The following is a 24,219-nucleotide window of genomic DNA, read 5'->3' as shown; positions in this document are numbered from 1 at the left end:
TCACTGTCAAAATCAAATGTTACATTCACATAGTATTACAGGGTTATAGCCTGGCCTAGAATGAAGGAAAAGAGAGAACAACAAAAGCTTAACTCTTTGCTCAGCCTGCAGGTAAGATTTGTCTAACTGCTTGGCACACACGTCCTATCATAACCAGCGTTTTCCAGACCATTTGGATATCTGAAAAAGAGATTTTTAGAAACATAACCTTACTGTAAGTTAGGACATGACATAACATAACAAACTATCGTTTTTATCAGTACAATTGTTTTCAGGTACAGTATATATCAGCATTAAGAAAAAGTCAAGAGTAAAGCCAACTTCTCATCATGCTCATATGAATTTAGTCTTTACTTCAAGGAATTTGGAAATGCTTTAATATTTTGACATGCTGTTTTGAAAGGCTTCAAGCATTTTTTGCTACAATGTCAGCAAATTTGCTCTGCTGAATTATTCTCGAACAAGACATTGAATCCTCATTACTAGACACATTGCACAAAAGCTGACTTTGCTCTGTGAACTTCCTGAAGACGGGAGAGAAGTGAGTAAAAATAATTTTGATTGCCATCAATGAAATGGAGTTGTAGTTTTATAAAAATATATACTGTATGAGCTGTAATGAAAGACAAGGTTGTACCTGGACATGATAGACATAGACTACAATTTCGTTATAACAAAATATGTTTTACAACATGCTATTGATAATGAAGTTCCAAGACAAAGAAAAGTCTGAAACTCTGAGAAAGGACTGATCAGTCACGTTTGTGAGCTTCTTGGAGGACGACTTCAGCCAATGCCAATTACCTTAAAAACCTCCCAGCCTTTGTCAACCAAGCATTTGCTACTCTTTCTACTCTGCCTATTCCCAACTCCCAGTGATAATTGCAACCTGACATCCTGCTTGAATAACAATCGAGTAGAGTCCTCAGGGAATGTTCTCAGTTTCCCTTCATATTCTTTTTCGTCTTTGCATCTTTCCATGTTGAGATCCTCAGTGTATTGGGCTTTGTTCTGTTCCTTTTTGCCATCTTAAACCTCTAATTTCTGATGTAGATGTCAACAAAAGGATAGCCATTGCACAACATGTACCGTATGAAATAAGCAACAAGGGATTTTTTTTTTAAGTGGATCAACTTAACAGGGACTTCCCAATGGTAGATTTTTCTTGCAGCATTTCTCAATATTTTCATATAATACAAACATATTTTTATCCCATCAAAGTGTTTTGTTTTTCCCCAAAATGTTAAGAAGAATATGACATCCAAATCTTACAATTAGCACAGTGTTGCATAATAATGACTTGGGATCTCATGCTACTTATCAAATTACTTCACTTAAGATAAGATGATGATAGTTGTTGCCATTTAACTGATTTAATTGTCTTTTAATATGTTGTTGTTTTGTAATGCATACACATTGATCACTTAATGTTACTAATTTCTTGAAAACATGTTTTCTGATATGATTACCACATTTTTTTCTTTTCAACAGTCTTTTGTTAATGTACTGTCCTCAAGAATCAAGAGTGAAGTCGTTTCAGTAAATGCCTCAAAATTACATACATTTGTTTACATTCAAGTGACAAAACCCTCTAGTAGCCATAGTAATTATGACTTTATAGTAACTATAGTAATCCTATCTATCGGGAGCAAATGAGGATGTCAGGTGACATAATTATGGAATGACAAAGTCTGCAGACTGGGGTGGATGGATGGGCCAGATTTTACCCCAGGAGAGCTCAACACAGAGCAATAAAAAAAAGAAAAAAAAGAGAGATATCAATGCAAATCCGATGAGAATTACCCAGGTATAATAATAATATTCAATATCATAACAAACATAAAGAACAGACATAGGCGGTCCGTGAATCAATTTCCAGATATCAATACATTGTTAAAATGGTGTTGGAAGCCAGAAGATCATTACTGCATCTAAATTACTGAGTGAAGTTGTGACAACTTTCCACCGCTATCTCTGTGTCTGCACGGAGGGTTCAACTCCGCCTCCACTGAGACAGAGGAGAGGAACAGCTAACGTTAGCCTCTGCTGCTGTTTGCTGTCATCGTGCTGCTCTCCTCTGCTCTCTTTTTTATGGCTATGATGATGATCTCTTTATTATCTATCTCACGTAAAATAACAGGAAGCGTAATTTACTTTAATTCACCCAAAATACTAGTGGTTACTTGATTTTCATTTTAAAATACAAACAATTCAATTGTAATACCAGCTGTGTTTCTTTTTCCTGGCCAAATAGGGATGAGCAGAATTTTTTTAAAGATTTGATTTTCCTTTCATATTTGGAATAATAAAATCACTGGCAAGCAGAAAAATGACCCGCTTTTTCATATTCTGAGACTGGACAATGTCATCGAGGCAAGAGAGTAATAAAGTTCAATAAAAAATAAAAATCCTCTCCATGTCACTGCAATGGCCTGACGGACCATTTGAGTTTTTATAATGTTAATAACTGTTTCTTAAAGCCCATAAAGTGCTAAAATAAAATACAAACCATTTCAGAACATTTATACCTCAGACCCCCACTGTGGTTACACAGACCACAGTATGTTTTATTATTGCCTGTAAGCTTTTCCATTTAATGTAGAAAAGAGCAGCAATGGTTAGTGGCGTGGTGAAATACAATCTTGTTCAGCAGAAGAAAAAACTGCTCTTTCCACCTTGTTTCACTTTGAATCCTAGGAAGCGACCGCAAAAGTGTTTCTATGAAATGTAGATGACTTGACTGAGGAAAAAAAAAATTCAGTCAGAAGATTTTGTTCTGCTTTTATCCCTATAAATAAAAATATAAGAAAACATCTTCACCAATTACTTTATAGAACTCTCAACCAAATACAGAACTCTCCTACAAAAACCACAACACTAATTTCCATTGTGTTTTATGTGTCCTGCCACATTTCTGTATTGTTGGTGTCAATGTCAATATACTATGATTGCTCTGCATAACTATGCAACACCTGCATCAAACAAATTACATTAAGGTGATAAATTACACATGAATTGTTGTTTTGATGGTTGTTTCATTCTATGTATAAGTACATTTGCAAGAACAGTTTCGAAACTGCATAATTGAAGGTCATGATTTTTTCAAGATCACTTTTGGGAATCTTGCTGTCGCTCTGCGTGGGCCATCACCTATAGCAAAGATCAGGACGGAAAAAATGCAACGAGTGTCAGATTGCTTTTATATTGAGCCACTATCAAGTCTTTATCGTCTGCATTTCTCTTCCTTTTCCATTTCTACCTCCTTCATTTATTATTTTAGCCCAAAACTCTCTATTCCTTCCCCATCTATTTTTTACTGCAGAATTGTGTTTTTACTACATGCACTTTCCTGCCAGCTGTAGATGAAAAGTAGGTTATGCTTGGTGGAGTCCTTGTCCTCTTTTACCTTGCATGTTATTAAGCATCATTTCACAGACTGTCTCCATGCCCCAGGATTACACTGGCTGAGGAGAGACCAAACATTGCACCTTTGCTCTAAAACTATCACCCAACACTTGCAACTCATCATGTATTCCAAGTGAGCCAAATCTTACCGCTGTTCCCCTCAGAGTTATTGTTGAATGTTTAGTTGGTTGCAGCTTACATGACACTGAAATTGCAACTTTGGCTCAGCTGGGCAGTGTAGCTAAAAAGCTTTTTATTCAGCTGGTTCTGTTGACTCTCAGGATGGAAATACTAAATTTGAATTACTACTAGGTGAATGTTCCCCTGTTGATAGATGGAAAGGAGATATGATAAAACACTGTTTGTACTAAATTACAAGGCATATGTTGTTGTTCTGCTTCATGGATTTGTGTCTCTATTCCCTGATCCATGGGTATTCCTATGTCTCCAAATTGAGCAAAACAAGATAAGGGGGCATTAAAATAAATGTCTTTTCCCGCAGTATGCACATTGATTAAACCTGTAAGTCCAACTGTGCACTCTATAATACTCCTCAAGTTAGAATCATATGTAGGGAAACAATATTGGAATCTAAGTGAGAAAGAGATATTTGTGTGAATATTATAATTATAAAAATATGTTATATATTCCGCTACCTGTGTTTTGACCCTACGGATAAAAGTTTTACACAGTATGCAGGGTTAACATAGAGGTAATGTGTTGAAAATGTGTTCATTTACTGTGTTGTACTTTCTTTCTTTTTCTTTCACATGCCAGTTTAAAATCAAAAGTAGATGTTCACACACCGTTATGTGTGATTTTAACAGACACAGTGTCTTTGTCAATTCTGCTACTCTGCTTAACCTGTCAGTTACATAACTTGTAAACATTGTGTGGTGCCAGGTGAAAGAAAAACAAAAATGCATTGTTGAATCATTGTATTAATACTTAGAAATGTTCTGTGATATTTTATGAAATTAAATTAGATTAAATTAGTTAAGGCGTGCAGTTTGGTGCCTTTGTTGTATAGTATATCCAGACACACATACATTTATTGAGCACTTTATTAGGAACACCTGTGCAATCTAATGCAATTCACTACACCAGCTCTGCCATAAATTCTACTTTTAAAAAGCTAAATATTAGAAACACTTTTCAATATAGTACACTGCAGTACACCCCCACCACCATTCACTACAACCTCAATAATAAATATGAATTAGAATTTGTGTAATCCCAAACTGACTCAATTGTGTTGAGATCAAGGCTCTGTGGGGGCCAGACCATCTGTTGTAGGACTCCTTGTTCTTGTCGCTGACGATAATTCTTTATGACTCTGACTGTATGTTTGGGGTCATTGTCAAGCTGCAGTATAAATACAGGATGGATCATACACTTCCCTTAGGGTATTGCATAATGGAAAAAACATCTAAACATTTGAAGTGGCTAAAACTTTTTGAACAGCAATAAACTTTTTTTTTTTTTATATATTTCGTTTTGTACGCTATGTTCTGATTTCCCAAGGATAGTTTTGTGAAAATTCTCACAATATAAGTTATGTAGAAGAGGAAACATGCCTGTGAAGAGAGACATGAAATAGCAGAGACAGAAAAGTTGTAGAGTTAACATTAAGGTCACCTTCTTTTGTTCTTGCCTCTGGTTATGGTTTTAAACAGACAGCCCTGAAGTCAGCAGGAAGTGAATGTTTTATACTCAAAAATATTTTATATCACTGTATTATTATCTCCAAGTTAAGCAACCCAGTGTTCGACCTTGTTTATGCAACCATGGTTTTGCCTATGTTAGTCATGGTAGCTAATTGTTGTAGCAGTTCAGCCTCATTCAGCTTCCATTTGCATACATCTTACTAAATATATAAACAAACTGTAACGGATATGTGACTGCTGTTTGCCAATGTGTTAAACCTCTGGAAGCATTTGATGTTCTTTGAGCAAATATAAACTAGCATGGATTTACAGTATATGCACTTCTGAAACAGATGTTCACATGTGTAATTATAATTAGTTGCAAGAAAAAAAAAATAGTTATGGGCTTTTGACAGGAAGATGCTTTTGAGTTTGACTACTATTTTCTCCTTGAAGGGATTTATTACGAAACACTTTATCCATTTTGGAGAGAGAAATGCTGCTTGAAATTTCTCACTCACTATTTCAAAGCTCTTTTGTTAGCAAAGGTCTAATAAGGCTGCAAACGTTTGATTTTCTTTTAATGCATGTAATCATTTTGTGTACATGTGTATCAACATAGTGTCTTTTTTCCATGTTCTGTAAACATACCATTAGAATGAAATATTGCACTCGTAATTGGAGAGTGCAGCAAGAGGTCCATTGTCATATTTATTTGATACAGTGTACTTCCCTAATTAGTGTTTAACTAATTTAATTGAATAATTATAGTGTTTGGTTAGCAATGTTCTGTCAGGTTTTGTTTACTGTATATGGTCAGTTGATATTTATTTTCAAAATTACACCCTGTCCTCCATCAGAAATATATATGATGAAAGCAAAAGTACAAAGTGTAGTCTTCATAATAGACATTTAAACATAGTCTGTGGTACCATTTGAATTCACAGCTTTCCTCTATCTTCCACTGGTCATCTGTTCGGCCTGTGATATTGTCGTGATCTTATTTTTGTCTTTTTGCCTTACAGAACAAGATCATCCTGGACCCTTTGACATTCAGCGAGGCACGTTTCCGGCCCTCTCTGGAGGAGCGCTTGGAAAGCATCATCAGTGGCGCCGCACTAATGGCTGACTCTTCGTGCACACGTGACGACCGCCGAGAACGCATTGTGGCTGAGTGCAATGCTGTTCGACAGGCCCTCCAAGACTTGTTGAGCGAGTACATGAACAATGTGAGTTCCCTCTTTGATATTTATGATACCCGTTACCTAGTTACAACTGCACACATGCTGATATGTACCTTCTTGAACACACACATAGAAAAGAGATACACATGCTGCTCATTTCACTATTCTACTTAAATCTTGACTGCAATGCATTCTTTCTTATGAACTCCACTTATGGCAAAAATAAGTCCAATTGTAAAGAAGTCTGTGAGATAATGAGCATACTTCTCACTTGTATTACCTCAGTAAACACTTTACTAATTGTGGTCTCAATTACTAGTTGAAGTCTTCTTCAATACAGCATGAAGTACATTTCGTAAATTATCTTCCCATTTAATTTAAATTTTGATGATAAAACAAGGTATGCTTTGGGGCGTACCTAACTTGTGATTGACAAGTTGTCGCCACGGTTACAAAATTAGCATTAGCAGTAGCATTATCACAGTTAACCATAGACTGCAAATGCACCATGCTAACCAAACTAGCAGCTAACAGTTAGCGCTAGGGTCAGCTACAACCTTTTGTCCAAATATGGTCACATCTGCCTCTAAAAACCCAAGATGGTGACAGTCAAAATGCTGAACAGGAGCCCACAAACCAATGGATGGTTTCACAGTGGCTATGTCTAATATTTCCTCTTCTAATAAGTTAACCTCCCATCACCAATTTGTGTGTTACGTTGTGTCTACACAAGAAACTTAACATGAGCAGCAGCTAATCTGTTTGTGTGCCTACACAGAATGTGGCACAGTGCTTAGTGCAGCCCAAAGCTCAAAACCCAATACACTTTTACTCAAGGGACACCCAAACCACTATATGACCTGTCTAGACAGATGTAGTGATTTAAAGTGTGTATCTGTCCCAAATGTGCAAACGTGGATGCAGATTACACAGTGCAAGATGACGTCTTGGTACTTTGGTGAAAATTAACTCTTCAATTTGCTGAGCATAGATGTCCATGGACCAGGTCTCTTTCAGCTTGATATACTATGTTGATCATTTGATGATCACATAATTCAATGCAAATTAACTGCTCTGCAGAATGTAAAAGGACTATAGTATAGAATAGTGCTGAATACATACAGTATATAATCACCCTTTTGATGATTTTCATGGAAACATATTAGAATTTAATGAAATGCAATATTACTAATCACTGAAGCAAAACAAATCAAAAACAAGTCACTGACAGGAACAGCTGTAAAAACAAAAAGGTGAGAATGGCCAAGACGGTTATTAATCATCACACACGGCTACTTCACCCAACCCTTTTGTCCATATTGTAGCTGTGTTTACATGAGCAAAAGTCCCAGGTTACTGACCTGACATGACTTAGTTCTCAATATGCTGGTCTTTGATATTGTGCCATTAAACTGGAACCCATCAGAATTCTGAAATTTTTAGTGTCAAATCTGTTATATGTCTGACCTACTTTTATCATCTGAAAAGCAAGTGTGTTTCATGTTCGAGACTCATTCCTACATTTTCTGCAGAAACATGTGCAAAGATTTTGCTGGACAGTCATTTAGTTCAGTGTTAATAGTATAGACTGTGTGTGCAAATGTGGAAATAATAATCATACAAAAGGTGCATTAATGTAAGGTGGCAATAGATGTGGTGGGTTTATAGATGTGTAGGTAATGAGAGTTTTATGTCAATGGGTGATCCCAGGGACTTGTTGATGAAGCCAGCTGCAGTCAGAAAGAAGCTGTTTTTTGGTCTTGGTTACTGCAACATTTTGACTCACAATTATTACTTTGTAAACAAAATCTTTCATTTTTGCTGTATTGTTTTGGCTGTAAGAGAAAGGCCAAAACCTCACAGAGTCAAAAAATACCTGTATAGATGCCACTACAGGTATTTTTTTCTTTTTTAGAGTTAGTAGTTAGAAAGCTGACCTTTTAATTGTGATTATAATCATAGTAACATTATCAGTATCTTGGCATTTGTTCCTATAATCACTTAGTGAGACAGCCCAATAGGAGGCAGCTTTTTGCAGAATTGGTAGGATCTGCCTAGAAAATCAATAAACGGACATAAAAGGGATTTTGGTTCAAAGAAGAGGCTGTTGCAACTTTGTGATGTACATAAAATGTAATATAGTTCCTCCATCAAAGAAAGTGCAGCCATCCTTACTGTAGCTCAGAGAATGGTGTTAAATCTACAGAGATTTTCCGCTTTTACTTACTCTTGAAAAAAAAAAAGTTTAATCGTGTGCATGTTTATGAACACTCAGATGCCCTTTCCCCCTCTTAAGGCACGGCAGCTTTTTGCTAAAGTAATTGTGCCTTGGTTCATTAGGCCCATGAGTTGTGTTTTAGAGGCTACAGCTGGGAGATTGTTGACAGCCCCTGGCTGTCCTAGCAAGGAACACAGAGTAAATCACAGAGACACAAAGAACAAAATGCTTCTACTTCTCAGCTCAGCATCCCCAGTGAGGGTAAATCAAAAACCAAGAGTGAATATGGAGGATATCATTACCAAGCCTGCTCATGAAGTGTATTGTTTAATAAATAATGCAAATGCTTAAAATAGCTATAAATCTGTAAATACATCAACTGAGGCTTGGTTGAGTCTAACCACAATAATTGCCACTACTTCTGCCCTTTACTTTAGCATAAGTTAAATAATTTTAGACAGTGATGCCTTTGATCGGTGGAGAGCACAACAGGAATGCATCATTTCCTTTTCTTTTAAATAAATGTATATTTATTTACTTTAATTATTAAGGCACCTGCCCCTCATTTCAGACCTCCTCACACAATCTGTTTATCAGGGATGACTTACAGTCATGTTTTACTGCAGGTCCAGGCAAAATATAAAAATGTGGTTCAAATGGCAGTTGGAAGGGTTTAGGCACCATGAATCTTCTCATTACTGCAGTGCCACATACAGCGTAACATTCAAACTTTCTTATTATTCTTAATTATGAGCTGCCAGATGTAACCTAAAACTGATTGCTGATAGAAATCATTCAGATAAATGTCTCTGGATAACATTTGATCACAGTTGTCTACACTTGTGCAAGAGATTAATAAGTGATTACTAATTGCAGTCTTAATAATAGTAATGTGCACACCAGTGCTTGAGCATTTACTTGTGGTGGTGGGTGGCACAGTGTGTGATGGTCGGGTTGAGTGATAAACTAGTCAAACAGGGGTTTAAGAATATCTCTGTTTATTGCAAATGACTACTACTCAAAATTAACATATTATAATACATAACTATTTACATAATAAAGTACATTTCTTCAAGAGATCAAAACTATTGAACTGTGCTTTTAGTCCAGAGTCTCCATAGCTTTTTATCATTTACCAGTTATTACAGTTGGCATACTCTGTTGGAACATTTAATTTAATTAAAAAAAAAGAAATATATATATATATATATATATATATATAGTATTGTCACAGTTTTTAAAACATAGAATTGATTCAGCTACTTCGACTTATGGACGGTTAGGGTTGAACACACTAATTATGGTCAGATGAAATGTAATTATAATACACAACGAATAATTAATGTAAGCTACTGTCAGACTCTCCATGTCCAAGTTATAAATGCAGAGTCCACTGGAGCTTTGACAGTCACTAGAAGCACATTTGTGGCCCTTTTGTAAACGTTTCTTTGTGATAACTGTGTTGTAGCTGAACAAGAGGCTCTCTGGTGTGTGTATCTGGAGGGGAGTGTCAGCATGTAGCCATAGTCCTGCTGTTTATCATGTTAATGTTTAGCCTACAATACTCACTCAAAAACCCTGAATTTCTTGTTACGCTCTGAATATAGAAGTTAGTTATTGGCGGGTTGTGTGTTGTGTTTACTGCCACAGAAAAATAATACATATTTGGGTTATTAGCACAACATCGACTCTCTGTTGTCTCTTATCAAACCTACTAACTACCAGAAACTATGTGAGAGGCACAAACTCAGGCTACAGTTAGCAGTGTTGTCATATCTATACTTGGCTGCATTTCTTTAGGCTAAAGGTCCACTGGTCTGTGTGCATGACAAAATGATAATTGAACGTCTTGATGCAATTTCGATTTTATCTACCTGGGCAGGCTGCCGAAGAAGAGCTTATGTATGGGAAACACTGCACACTATGGATTCCATGCTCAGTAGTAGTAGCAGAATGTGCAAAGATTGAATGATGTTGTAAGAGACATGTGTTTGTCTTCTTTCCCCTGTCTAGGAGAAGAGTTAGCATTAGCTCCAGGGAAAACCATCATGGTCCAAGAAGCTTAGCGTGTGCAGATTTTTTTTTTTTAAATTGGTTAATTTTGCAGTGCATGTTAGTCAGCTGGTTTAATTTGTCAGTGCTCGAGATCACTGCTCTGCTCTGCTAAGATTGGTGTCTGGTCAATGGCGTAGAAAATATTCAAAATATGTTTGTCTTGCTTGCCTTTTTTGAAGACGAACCACAAGATATGTCTAGTGTTCACACGCTGTAGACTGCCCGGGTGCTGCACTGCCCATTTGTTCGGTCAACATAACGTTATTAATTATTAACTAGAAAATCAATTTTTGACGTTTGTGACATTGATTCAGAATTGTAGAACATAAAAATTGCAAGTCTTGATTTTAGTTTCCCACACAATCTGCAGTGTAGTTGAAATCACTGTTTACCACCGTAACAGTGTCAGCATTTGGAGGCATATTCCCCAAGCATATTACCAGCCGCCACTCTGACAAGGTTGCCCCAGGCTGTACAGTGAAACACCTTTTTGTCCAAAGTTTTTTCAAGTAATGTAAACATTCAGTTGCCTTTATGTTTCTTCCTCTTTCTTCATTCAGTCACACACCCCTGCTCCCTACCAACACACAAATTTTTATAGGAAGCTTGAACCATAGCACAAGGTTAATCAATGTGGTAGCTGGCAATAAATTAGGTTCAAGTGACAGGAGAATGTCCATACCTGTCTCAGCTGCCGGTGATCTGTGATTGGTGACAGCAGGCCCAGCTCCCTGGCTGGTGCTGAATCATCAGGAGCAGCTGATTTAGTTACGGCAGCTACGACAGGGCCAATCTATCAATTGATCTGGAAAGTAATGCATTACCAGCTTTGATCAAGGGAGCCTGGGCAGAATATAGCCATAGTCCGAAACCACGGCAGGTGAAGAGGGGCAACCCAGCAGGACTGCGAGCAGCACAGAGAAGGAGGGGAGTGTGATAGCGAGCACACTAATCTGTTAACTGTTAGCTGGATGTGGCACATAAAACTAAACAGGGGTTGTGAGGTAGGATAATCATTAGGGAGGGACTGATGGCTTTTTTGCTCACACAGCTCATCTGGGACTTGCCACGTAGAACGCTCAATCAACTATTGGGGTGACTGATCGTACACTGTAAAATGTGTGTGTTTCTATGTGCTTACGCTTTTTACCATGAGATCATATCTTCTCCTTTTTTATCACGCAATTGTCTTAAGTGTGAGAATGAGAGTGTTGGGACAAAGACTGAAAGGGAGGCATAGTGAGACCAGACAAAGCTGCTGAACACTGAACATTGACAGGTGCAGGGAAGGAAAGGTGTGGGCTGTGATCAATAGTGAGCTCCTGGGCTGGCGGTCATTATATACTTAAACATAAGTGCTGTTTGGACAATCTGGAAGCAGTGAAAAGTCCTTTGCCAACTGTCGGATATGGTTAGGTCTCATGTATTTATTTATTTACGTATTTATTTATTAATGACGTAACAAAACTGACAATCCAACAACTGTAATCACTTTCTTACTTATACCACGGTTTGTGTTTGGTGATGACTCGTGCATAAGAACGTTTTGGAGAAAACAAAGTATTCATGAACACCTAAAGGTTTTTTTTAATTGGGATTTTGGCATGAATTCTACAAGATAAAGATAAATGCATGTCATAAATGAGGCCCTCTTCCTATCTGTGACCATCTTGTATAGTCTCAGATGGGAAGCATGAGTCTGGCCAGATAAGCCACACATACAGTAGCCAACAGTTGCCCACACTGTCTCTTCTTATTGTTTAGAAGCCTCCACAAAATAATTTAGCCTAATACAACCCGGCATTGCCAAAGCACTACCACAAAACACAGAGCAGGCCTGCTATTGCTTGGTAGAGTATTCTTCTGTTTATAGTGCAACATGATATCAGTGTCACTGCAGTCCTAATGTGAAGAAGAGAGCAAAACAAAGCAGACCTGATCAATAGCCAGAGCAAATGCGAGTAGACTCAAAGAGGAGTGCTACTGTATGGATGCAGGTATCAAAAATTAGGTGGTCTTTGGATCCAAGGAAAAACCAAAAACAAAAGAAAAAAGAGAGAGATTTAACTTGTACTTTGCTTTGTGATCAAGGAGTTGTAACCAAAAACTACTAAAGCACACAGCTTTGCAAACATTAAAAATCCTTTAATAAATGGGCTTAGCACCTACGCGTTTCAACTCACAGTCCTTTTCAGGACCAGAAGAAGACATGAATTGAAATGGGTAGGCACTAAGCCCATTTATTAAAGGATTTTTAATTTTTGCAAAGCTGTGTGCCTTGGTATTTTTTGGTTACGACTTATTGATCACAATGCAAAGTACAAGTCTAATCTCTTTCTCTTTTTATTTTTGGTCTCAAGAACAGATCAATATTCTTTCGTCCCCTAGCTCCTATGATGTGTTCCACTGTCTATCACCATAGGCCGGCTGAAGGACACAGCTGTAACAGATGCAAGGATGCTGAATTTACCTTGACAAGGTTTTCTAAGGCTAATTGGGTGTGTGGGGGGGGCATCAAGAATGATGGCACTGATAAGTTCTGTCTCAGGAGTATAGGTATAGGGTCACGATATTCAATCCTTGGCTTTTATCTTTGGGGCTTAGCTGTAGCTTGTGTCATTCCGAAAGTGATAGGTTCACATTGCTCAATAGTAGTTTAATCGTGTAATTTTGGCTAGAATGAGTTAATAGTTAGCATGGCATTAGCCTCAAATTAGTAGCATAACAATGTATCCAGAGTATAACTCATAAAACAACACTCAGAAGATACAGTCACACATTTGTTGTGACACATGGAGGATGTAGAGATAATGCTTGATCAAGTCAGTTGTCTAGTTTCTTTGCCACTGTGCCATTCTAACAAAATGATGAATGTAAACAGTGTCAGAGTGAACACTGTAGGGAACTGTGCCACTTTTCCATCTGTTTTTTTTTCTCTCTCCAACAACCCTGCCCAGCTCATTACACAATCCGTCTGTTCTGATTTTTTTCATGTTCTCATTGGTTTCCGAAAATTCAGCCAATCCGACGTTCATGTCTTGGATAAAGCTCTTGTCACTCAATAAAAATGAACACATAACCTCACCTCCATAGTCAAATGCCCTGTTAGTTGTAAGCTGACACACACCGTAAAAGAAGAAAAGGGGTGTATTTTTAGTAGTCATCTGTTTCTTTCTCAAATGTATTCATTTATTTCTTGAGCATGTACTGAATATCTACAAGTTTCTTGTTGTGGTTGTGTTCCACTTCATTTCCCAGCATTCATAATCCCTTTACGTTAGATAACTGCACAGTAACTAAATGACTAAGAGGGTCTTTTCATCAAATGTGTGATGCAGGTATATAGCAAATAAATATGTTGATTAACACCACACAATCAAGCTGCAGATGTTTCCCATACATAAGATGTCTCTATAGATCATTTAACTTAGCAATAGTTTGCAAAAGTTATAATTGTTCTCTAGAATTGCTATACTGATTGATATTTGCAGGTTGAACCATGTGTTACTTGCATTATTGCCCTAAAGTGCAGTAGGGGAGCAGTGGGCTTTTAACAATCGAATATGAAAGTTTGCAACAACTATGAAATGAAATTCCAGATAATAAAGTGTGATAATGAATCTGACTTAATCTTTTTTTCTAGCCTGGACCTCACATTACAATGAAAATACATGATAAATCTTGTTCTGAAGAAAACAGGTTCTCCCTGAGCTACTCTAAAGATGCTTTTCTCAGCATCAAATGATTCTTTTTAATTGATCCCAGTGTAAGACTAAACATGAAATGATGATTTACTGAATTTAAAGACCTGCAGCACACAGGCATTATATCTATATTTTATATTATATCGAAAAGGATTGTGGTATAACCAATACAAACAGCACACTAATGGAGTTGTGCATAAATGAGCATCCACTTGTGCTGTGGAAGGAGAGAAACCACACAATACCTGGAGCTATAATGTCGACCTGCCGTTATCTGTGCGTGCCTACTACTTGAGTGCCTGCTGTTTTTCTGTGTCCCTGTCACTTTTTGTGACTGCAAATGCTCTCTCTCTCTCTCTCTCTCTCTCTCTCTCTCTCTCTCTCTCTCTCTCTCTCTCTCTCTCTCTCTCTCTCTCTCTCTCTCTCTCTCTCTCTCTCTCTCTCTCTCATGCTTTCTCTCTCACATCCACAATCTCTCCTCCTTTTCATTTCCAGTCAGGTACTTGGTTACATGAGTGTTGTTTAAATGCAAATAACATTGAACGGAATACGCATCAATAATTTCTGTTTCCCTTCATTTGGCTTCAGCCACGCTAGTACTCACAGGTTTTACTTGTTATTCTAAGAGAGGCACATTGTTTCTTTGTGACAGCCAGCCACAATTTGCCCCCTGCTTACATCCAAGTTAGTCAAAATCTTCCTTTAATGATCAGTGTAAATTTGCAGTACCTCTTCACTTTTTTTTTTGTTATCCCCTTGTTTAGTTCTCTTTTTTTCCCAATTGTCCTCACATCATGGTCCCTCCAGACTCAGCACTTACACCCCGTTAAATGTCCCAGGCACAGCAATAAATCATTGGTTCCCCACAGCGTCCTGTGCCGTCCCTCCCATCTGTCAACACCTAATGCACCACACGACAAGCTGCAATCCACTGTGCACCAACAAACCACTCACTTTGAACAACTCAGCTTTCTCAGCCATTGAAGGCTGGCTCAGCGACATAGCCACTGAAGGGGATTGACCAGAAGGCCCAGGTAAAAACTGTAAGTCTATTTAAGGCCCTTCGGAGACTCAGATGACTCCTTTATTCCCACCACTTCAGTCTGAGAGCGAGTTAGAGACAGCTGAAGCAACTGACCCACAGTGAATGTCCTCTACTGAGATAGCAAGGCCACCTGCCTGTGGAAGGACCAAAGCTCAAAGAGATTCCCTGCTGCGAAACATTCAATAAACAGTGCATAATATTTTGGATCCATTTATCTGTAACATGGCTGAGCCCCAGTCCCATTAATGCATGTGTGTAAATGGGATTGCATTATTTGTAAGCATTTTTTAATGTCTTTGAACAAAGTAACAGCAGCATTATTCTAATTATGTAACAACACATTAACCAACAGTTCAAACTTACCACAAAGCTCCTCTCTGACTCAGTCAAAAACTAAACACAGGCTACACAGATAGGATGCCTGTTATGTTAAATAAAATTGTGCTTTATCTACCAAAGACAAATAGTTTTGTCCAGGGCAAGAGCAGCCACTGTACAATCCTCAAAAACACAATTTAAGTTTGATTCCAGTCCACTGAGTTTCATAATTCCATGATATACCCATGTTACTGTCATGCAGTCAGATTTTATGTTCTTCTCTAGTGTGTGTTTGCTCTATTTCTCAAAGTTTGCGTCACTGTTTTGATGATTTATAATCATTCTTGCTTCCAGTAAATTGTATAACAGTCCTGCTATTTTATTAGGCAAGTTGAGTTGTATAGCACTAAGGTAATTCAATTCCTTATGATTTACATACGATATAAAAAGGTATGGTTTACTACAGATGAAATATGCTTTCACTTTCCACTTTTTAGATAACACCTCACATGACCCCTCCTTTTTCTCAAAATTCTTTGAGTTGTTTTTCTTAAACATTTTTGTCAATGATGACTCAGTGGTATTGATTTCAGAGACAGTGCTGGCCATTTTACTGAAACTAGATGATGTTGTCATATTCCCAATACCCTTTTAAGATGATGCTTTTTGAGAAGGTGCAATTATCCTGTTGGGAATACTTGTATTAAAAATGCAATGCCATGAAAGCATAAGCAAAAATGCTTTGATATGTTGTCAGTTGTTGGTAATACATGGCCTTATGTTTGCCAAAAAAAGGCAGGTAGTAATTCTGCTATTCAATCTGTTCCTTAAGAGGCAAGATAATGAGAGAGAGGGGAATACAGGAAAAGGGATTGAATAAGGAAGGATTGACAGAGAGAGAACATGGGAGAGAGACCATCGGCATGTTTGTGGTGCTCAAATACTTGCTTTTTGACCAATTTTGCAAAGGTTGCTCTTAAATTATTGTTTTCTGAAATTTTAACTTTAAGAAAATCAGCCCTTATTAAAGCAGAACAGATTGTGATAAGTGGTTGAAAATCTGGCTCAGTTTAATCAGGACATCTAGAAAAGCCTTCAAAGACTGTCATTCTATTGTGATGAATATGTCTCAACTGACATATGTAGGAACTGACATGGTCTACCGCTGCTACAACCCATCAGCTTCAATTTGACGGGCTACAGAAACACTTATATGCTTCATGTTGTTTTTTGTATATATATGTGACATTTCTTTTACCTCAAATAAGCCTGGTTGACATGCCTCTGATGTCTGTCATTGCGTTGTTTATATGAACATACTTGCCACAGACTTGCCATATATATGTAATTAGTTTCTAGTTCTTTTTCACAGCATGTACCTCTCACGTGTCAACTATGTGAACAGTGTGAGCATTGCTGTACCAGAAGCAACTGTTGACAGTGCCTGTGAAGCTAGCAAGGTCTGAGTTTTTCTTCTTACTTTATATAACCTTGATGATGGATCAGGTTTGAGTTTGCCCAAACTACAATAAGTGCTTGTCGCCTGCAGCATGTAATCTAACTAAGCAATTTTGGTTTTCCTTCCAATATTAAAATCTAATTTTCTCTTTGTCTTTCTTTACTGGCTTCACAATTCTTCCAGTGGTTCACCAGTTAAAGACTCTTATTGTCGGGCAGCTGCAGAAAGTATTGGCTTTGCATGAGTGGCACCTTAACAGCAGCAGACATCATTACAGCTCTGATGGATAGCACTGCAAACACCGCTGCCTGATTGTTGATGGGGATTAGTGGGTACTTGGTTGTTATTAGTGGGTGGTCTGTCCACTAATTTCTATATTAGGAGAAATACAAAGAAGCAATGCTAATTACTTCAATAAAGCAGTTTTTTTTTCATTGCAGCTTGTTCATTTGCAGTTGACCACTCTGTCTGATTAGTTCTGGTAAGGTCTATGCTGATGATACACCTATGCTGGGGTCACACAATACAAAGTCTCTCAAGAGCAGATCTGAAAATAAAAACGAGGCATGTTTGAGCATGCATAGGGTTCAGAGTTTAGTATGAAGTTTAAGGTTAGGGTTCATTTTTGCCCTTAAGTCAAACTTAATTGGCACTTTAACTAGACAGCGGGTCTCTTTGGCCAATCAGAGGGTATGCCTTGGCTTAACAGAAGTGCACTTGAGTTACACCTGAGTCAATCAGATTGGGAGTTGAGGGAAGCTTGGGTTGTCATGGGGCTGACCACAAGGGAATGTGAGGCTCTACAGTCAACCAGGCCAACACTTGGGCTGACGAGTGGCCCTTGGGCTAACCATGAGGAACTGGTGTGTCATTTCACCAAAGAAAGAACCATCCAAGGGTACAGATCTATCACAGTTGAATAGAGTACACTAATATGTTTCAGCCCGCCTGCCCACCCCTGTGCATGCCACTGTACAGAGACACTGGCCAACATTTTAGAGGGGTGAAGGATCTACCCTTCAAATCCCTCACCATCTGTATGGGATAAAGTTTTACATGGATTGATCAAAGCAATTGAATCTGGTATGATTTTGCCGAGTTGGTCAAACTCTTAACAAACATAAATCCCAATACTGTGATAAGCTAGACCTTCAAGTTGGAACAAACTCACATGAAAGTAATTTGGACTTAATCATGGTCTAATAATGCCCAGCTAACATCAATTATCATTTGGATCATAACACTGCATCACATAGTTTATTATATCCCTCCAAGTCTATGAAGTAATCTGTGTAACACCTCCACATGCATCTGATAATCATAAGCCCCAAGATGCCTCTCTTGTTTTGTCTATGTGCTTACCAATTGTACAGACGGCAGCTATAATATCAGCAAGAGAATGCTGTCTGCTATATTCTCCATTCCAATTATGTCTTCTTCAGTGGCTACAGAAGAAACAGGATCCTCTGTAGGCGGTAGCAAGCAACCAGCACATGGCTGCCTGAACGCCCTCATGTCACCATCTCCGATTGAGGTGATCGGATAAATGAGACTTTAATTGGGTTTTTAGGCTAAGTCATATTAGGAGATGAGATAGAATTATCCAGGAACATATTAATGTAATAAAAAGCTCTCAGATCTGGCAGCTCTATTGCATTAGAAAGCTGCCAGCCCTTCTCCTCTCCTCCCCCTCCCTCCAATGCCAATCCCCCTCAAGGGCTTGCTGCTTTGAGCAGCGCTAACATGATTGGCATTGATAGCTGGATCAAACTATAGAATCAACCCTAATATCATTAAGTGAGCAGACATGGAAGCAAAGACCTAGGCTCTAACTGTATTAGCAGCTACATATGTTAGGGTTATGGATGCAGGGGGCTAAATGCATTGGGAAATCAAGCATGCAGTCCTCAATTTGCAGAAAGAAAGTGTGTATCTATAACCTTTGTGCCTTTGGATGTGTGTTACCGTGTATGCATGTTTATGTGCATTTAAAGCCTTATGAGAATCCTATATTTTTACATTAATCAGGCATTATTTTTGTTCGGTTGCAGAATAACATCTAACATCTGCACATGTCCCTCAATCTGTCAACAGCTGTTTCTGAGGAGAACATGATTAGTTTTACAGTATCCACATGTAGCAGTGAGTGGCAATTCATTCTATGCCAATAAGTGGGATGCTATTCCCTCTAATACTGCCAAATGCTTACGTGTTAGTGAGCAAAACTGATGAAATAGCGTCTGGTCATACGTTATTCATACATTGTTTGGTCTAGGAACCGTGCCACCTTTTTTCACAGTGACCCTCTTAAGTCCAACTTGTCACTGTAATTATAAGTCATCAAAGTTTCAAACACCAACCTTTTTTGATACTAGGCTCACAGTTCCTAAAAATGGAAATACAAGTCACTACCACCTTTGTAGTCACTGCACATCATCCACAAAAATGAAGTTTGCAAAGGGCATACAGTCTTATGCCCTTATTATAACTGAGTCTTCTATTGCATCTAACAATGTTTAACAAAAGTAAATTTATTCAGATTATAGTTTGTGATTAAGCTAAACCTTTTGTCCATATAACAGTTTGAAACTAACAGTTTGATTTCCCACTGAAGGAATCCTGCAGCTCACTGCAGTTCTTACTGTATGCTGATCAAATACGTTTTCTTAAATTTTATCACTAGTCTTTAAGGGCTGACATCTTACCAATGCATTTTGAACACTCATTGTTTTGGTAGGAGGAAAGAAATAGCTCATTTAAATTTAAATCTATGTTTTTATTTTCTCCTTCATACTATCAAGCTGCTAATTAAAGCAAAATTGTTTCATAAAAGGCAAATGACTGGTTTGTTTACACATCAGACAGACACTCATCTGTGAGCTCTGCTTTGCCCTCATTAGATGTACAATTAAGGTTCTGATATTGAGGTATTTTGGCAAGAGAACATTATTTGTCAGGTTAGTGTTTTATTCTTTATTGATTAACTCTTGTAAGGGGGATGAAAGTTATACAAAAAAGCTGTAAGCTTAAATCAGCTTATAAAATGTTTTGTGAGTCTCTAGGCAAAATTTCTAGTCCTGGGTCCAGTAAGCATATTGTTCAGGGAGCACAATATTTTTCTCTTTTTCATATCTCCCTAGAGTTATCTTTTTTCTTTTTTTGCTGTCTTATTACATCATTTTGCCCTCATTGTCAGCACACCCCTCATTGATTGAACATCCATGTGAAATTAAGTGGTGCCCCAATAGAAGGCTTTGCTTTTTATTACATATAAAGCTGATTGCCCTCTATGCCCTCAACCTCATTATTATATATGTGGTTCTGCTGTCAATTCATATTCATTTTTATAAATCACAAACTTGTCAGACGTGCTTTACATACAATCTTCTATAACATCTTCTATCCTTAGACTCTCAGTCAGAATAACACTACAACTATGTATATATATAAATTTGTAATACTAATTTGTGAATAAATGCTCTCTTAATTTATTGTTATTTAGCCTTTACTAATCAATTTTAAGTTATCGCATAACTTATATTATATTCATTGAGACATGCAGGCAAACAGATGGAGCATGTATCATATTGATTCTCGGTCTCCCTCTCCTTTTTATTATATTGTTATACTGCAGCAGAGTCAAATTTCATTACACCCTCTGGATCCATATAACAGCCCAAACTCATCTTCTTGTCGCTAATAAAGTGATTACTTAGACAGAGAAAAGGTCTAAAATGCTTTTTCATGGCTTCTGGGTGATAATTCTCTGAAATATTGGGAAAATATGAGTGACTACAGTGTCAAGGAAGAATGAGAGGGGGTCGTGCTGTTTGAGCAGGCTTTATAGCTCACTGACCTTTTAAAGAAATAGACTGTTGTTCTGTTAGATCATGCACTCTATAGACACCCGGTTCTTGCCTGTTCTTTTCTAATGCATTATTGATTTTTGTTAGCTTTATTACTATATTTAAAGGCCAAAAAAAAACAAACACACACACACACACACACACACACACACTTGCATTTCTATCTCTAGGATGGATGGATGGACATGAAAAATGTTTTATTGTTTGTTATATCAAGCCTCTATGATTTATTATGCATTTTGAAGTTAATTTAGAATAGAGCTAGACAAGAATTGACACTTGTTGGTAACAAATTGACTTTAATTATTGCTCTACTGCATTAAGATGCTTTGACAATTTGGCTTTTATAGACTTTGAACAACTACATTTTCATCTTGTTACTTGACTTGGCCATTATTTATTGATTTGTTCTTGTTTTTTTTTTGTTTTTTAACAGGTTCATCCTTTTATATTCTCTTCCCTTTAAAATTTACCACATGATGTTGCTTTGAACGGATCTTGCACTAGTTTACAAGTTCTGCTGTAGTCTCTAGGTCTGATTGTTGCTGCTAATGGATTCTCCAGAGAGCCCTCCCACACATACACACATGCTAGTTACACACACACACACACGAAAGTTACACAAGATTGATTGATTTTGGAGCTTTGAGTTGCTTATTAGAGGTTATTTTTACATTTATATATTTTCCTGCAGTTTCAGGAACTGCTAAGTACCCTCCCACCAATTGAAAGCTCCTCACTCACTGTCTTTGAAAACTACCATAGAGACTTATACATTTGTTTAAGTGCATAGTTCAGAAGATATAATAGCCTAACGTATGTCTTTTGAAAAAGAGAAAGCTGAATTTAGCAAATAAATAAAAATGACACGTGAACAAAACATTAACATGTCATTATCATGAACATGTATAAACCATATTTACAATATATGTATTTTTATTCTGCTGTACTAATCTGGGGAAATAGATTTAATCATGGGTCATCATTTTGTCACATAAAAGTCATCGGTTTTCTAAGTGCTGATTCACTCTATATGTAGCAAGACTGTTACAGTAGGTCTCACTGCAGAGCTGCTAACTTTATATTCCAAATGCATCGTTGAAGTTTTCCAATGAGGCTGGAGGGTGCTCTTTGATAAGCAGCTAAACAGTATCTACTGTGACTGAACTAAACTGACATTGAACTTTTAGGTGATAATGTTCTGCTTCTATTTGGACCTCTTTCAAAAATCCAATTCTGCACTCCATTAGGCCTTTTTAAGCTGAAGCTGGCTTTAAGATGCATTACAGTATATAAACATTTTGTCACCTGGCACAAGTTTGTCACCTGGTACAAGTTGAGATCTAATGCAGACAAAATGTATTATTTTGAAGTAGAGCAATGTTTCTATGGCAACACAGACTGTAACATGCTGGTACATTACTGACCTGGCATGTTCTTTGTTTGTTTGTTTGTCTTGGGCTGTGTCCAAAATTCCATACTAACATCCTATTTAGTACGTTAAAATAATATCTGAGATGTTTAGTATTTCCATAACTTTTGTGTGAAACCAGTAGTATGTGAATTGCATACTATTTGTGTAGTGTGTAGTATGCAATTTCGGATGCAGAATGGGAGTTGCGAGATGAGGCGTTGGTATTTTGGTACAAATTGGGTTCCTTGATGTTGTGCTGGGAATAGACGTCCAAGAAACAGGGCCTCATTTGTCAAAGCATGCAAGTTATAAATCTGTGTGTACAGTTAGACCTGCCTGTATGCACAGAGAAGTCGGTATTAATCAAACATACAAAACATATGCGCACATGTACGCAGTGAACAATGATAAATCCTAGCTTTTCTACCACCATCTGCTTGTGCAGAAACAGGCCCATTTACATAAAGAAACATCCTATATTTGCTATACATGGTAAACAACATCCTTTAAATGTAGGACAGCTTGTGGAAAAAAGTAGCATAACCTTCAACAATAATATAGATGGGGCACTGCTAAATGAGATTCATACAAACACACATTTAAATAAGTATACAGTGAAACCAAACAAAGCAAAAAATGGGAGCAGGTGATAAACACTGTGATTTTTGGACAAATGAGAATTAATTGATATATTTGATTCTACATGTAGAAACTAGTGCTTACACACAGTTTAAATTAAGTTGAAATGAGGCCCCAAGTATGCCATCAGGAAGGACAAATTAAATCCTTGGTGGATGGGGTGTGCAGATGGTCGAGTGGTAAGAGTGCATGCCATATATGCAGCCCACCCTGGTTCGAATCCTGGTCGGAGGTCCTTTGCTGCATGTCACACCCCCCTCTCTCTCCCATATTTCCTGTCGGTCTACTGCTAAATGAAGGCGTCTGTGCCAACAAAATCTATTAAAAAAATAATCCTTGGTGGAGATTAGAGGATAATGCTGAATGATGCTGAATAAACAGTTTTATCATACATCGCCCAACTCTAGATGCATTAACTTTTTCACTTTTTGACTCTTTCTAGTTTATATTAAAACTTCTAGTGTACCTGCTGAAATGAAGTTTTCATTATCCAAATTTCATTTACACATTTTTGAGAGATACATGATGTATTTTAACACAGAACATTGGCTTTGACTGTAGTTTAGCTTAATGGGAGGCCTAATGAATCGTTCAGAGAGATAATGTGGTCTCTCTCTCCATCTGTCATAGCTTTTAAGTGTAGGTATACTGCAGTGGCAAGGTCCATTCTGGACAATTACACAGGCCAGGACTTGGACCAAAGTTTTAATGGCAAGAAATCAAAAGTCAACCAAACATTTTTATTGATTCATTTTATTCTAAAATTGCTACAAAAAATATTCAAACAAACCAACCGTCAAAACAATTATGTGTGTCCACTGCACTCCTCCACTCCACATAAACTGTGTTGGCCCTTTCAGTGAACTGTGCTGGCCCATTGCCCAACCAAGTTGCAGACCCCTGCCATATAGCCAGGATACAATTTGGCACTGTGTTCTGGCATTACAAAACTGTACTTATTGGGCTGATTGGGTCTGATAGGCATACTTTGTAAAGCCATAACTGCTTCACCTTGGGTCTAGTTTTAATTAAATTTGATGTCTGTGTGTAAATCATGAGGGATGTGCGTTATCATACTATATGAGGTACATACCAGTCAATTCAACTCAATTTTATTTATATAGTGCCAAATCACAACAGAAGTTATCTCAGGGCACTTATCACACAGAGCAGGTCTAGCTCATCTTCTTTAATTCACAGAGACCCAGGTAGCTTCTATGACTCTTTTTTCTTTCTCAGCAGTTTGCCTTATCTCATATTAAGCAT

At 37.5% G+C, this 24,219-nt stretch overlaps 1 protein-coding gene across 1 annotated transcript in view; it reads left to right on the top strand.

Annotated features, from left to right (window-relative positions):
- Positions 1-24,219, top strand: part of ctnna2 (catenin (cadherin-associated protein), alpha 2) — a 327,549-nt gene that overhangs the window by 88,326 nt on the left and 215,004 nt on the right. Inside the window, exon 7 of the mRNA XM_053331022.1 lies at positions 6,077-6,280. Within this exon, the coding sequence (XP_053186997.1) occupies positions 6,077-6,280 (204 nt within the window). The remainder of the gene's footprint in view (positions 1-6,076; positions 6,281-24,219) is intronic.

The sequence above is a fragment of the Scomber japonicus genome, chromosome 2 (genome assembly GCF_027409825.1).
Source record: "Scomber japonicus isolate fScoJap1 chromosome 2, fScoJap1.pri, whole genome shotgun sequence".
Lineage (NCBI taxonomy): Eukaryota > Metazoa > Chordata > Actinopteri > Scombriformes > Scombridae > Scomber > Scomber japonicus.
This window is presented reverse-complemented; position numbering and strand designations above follow the sequence as displayed.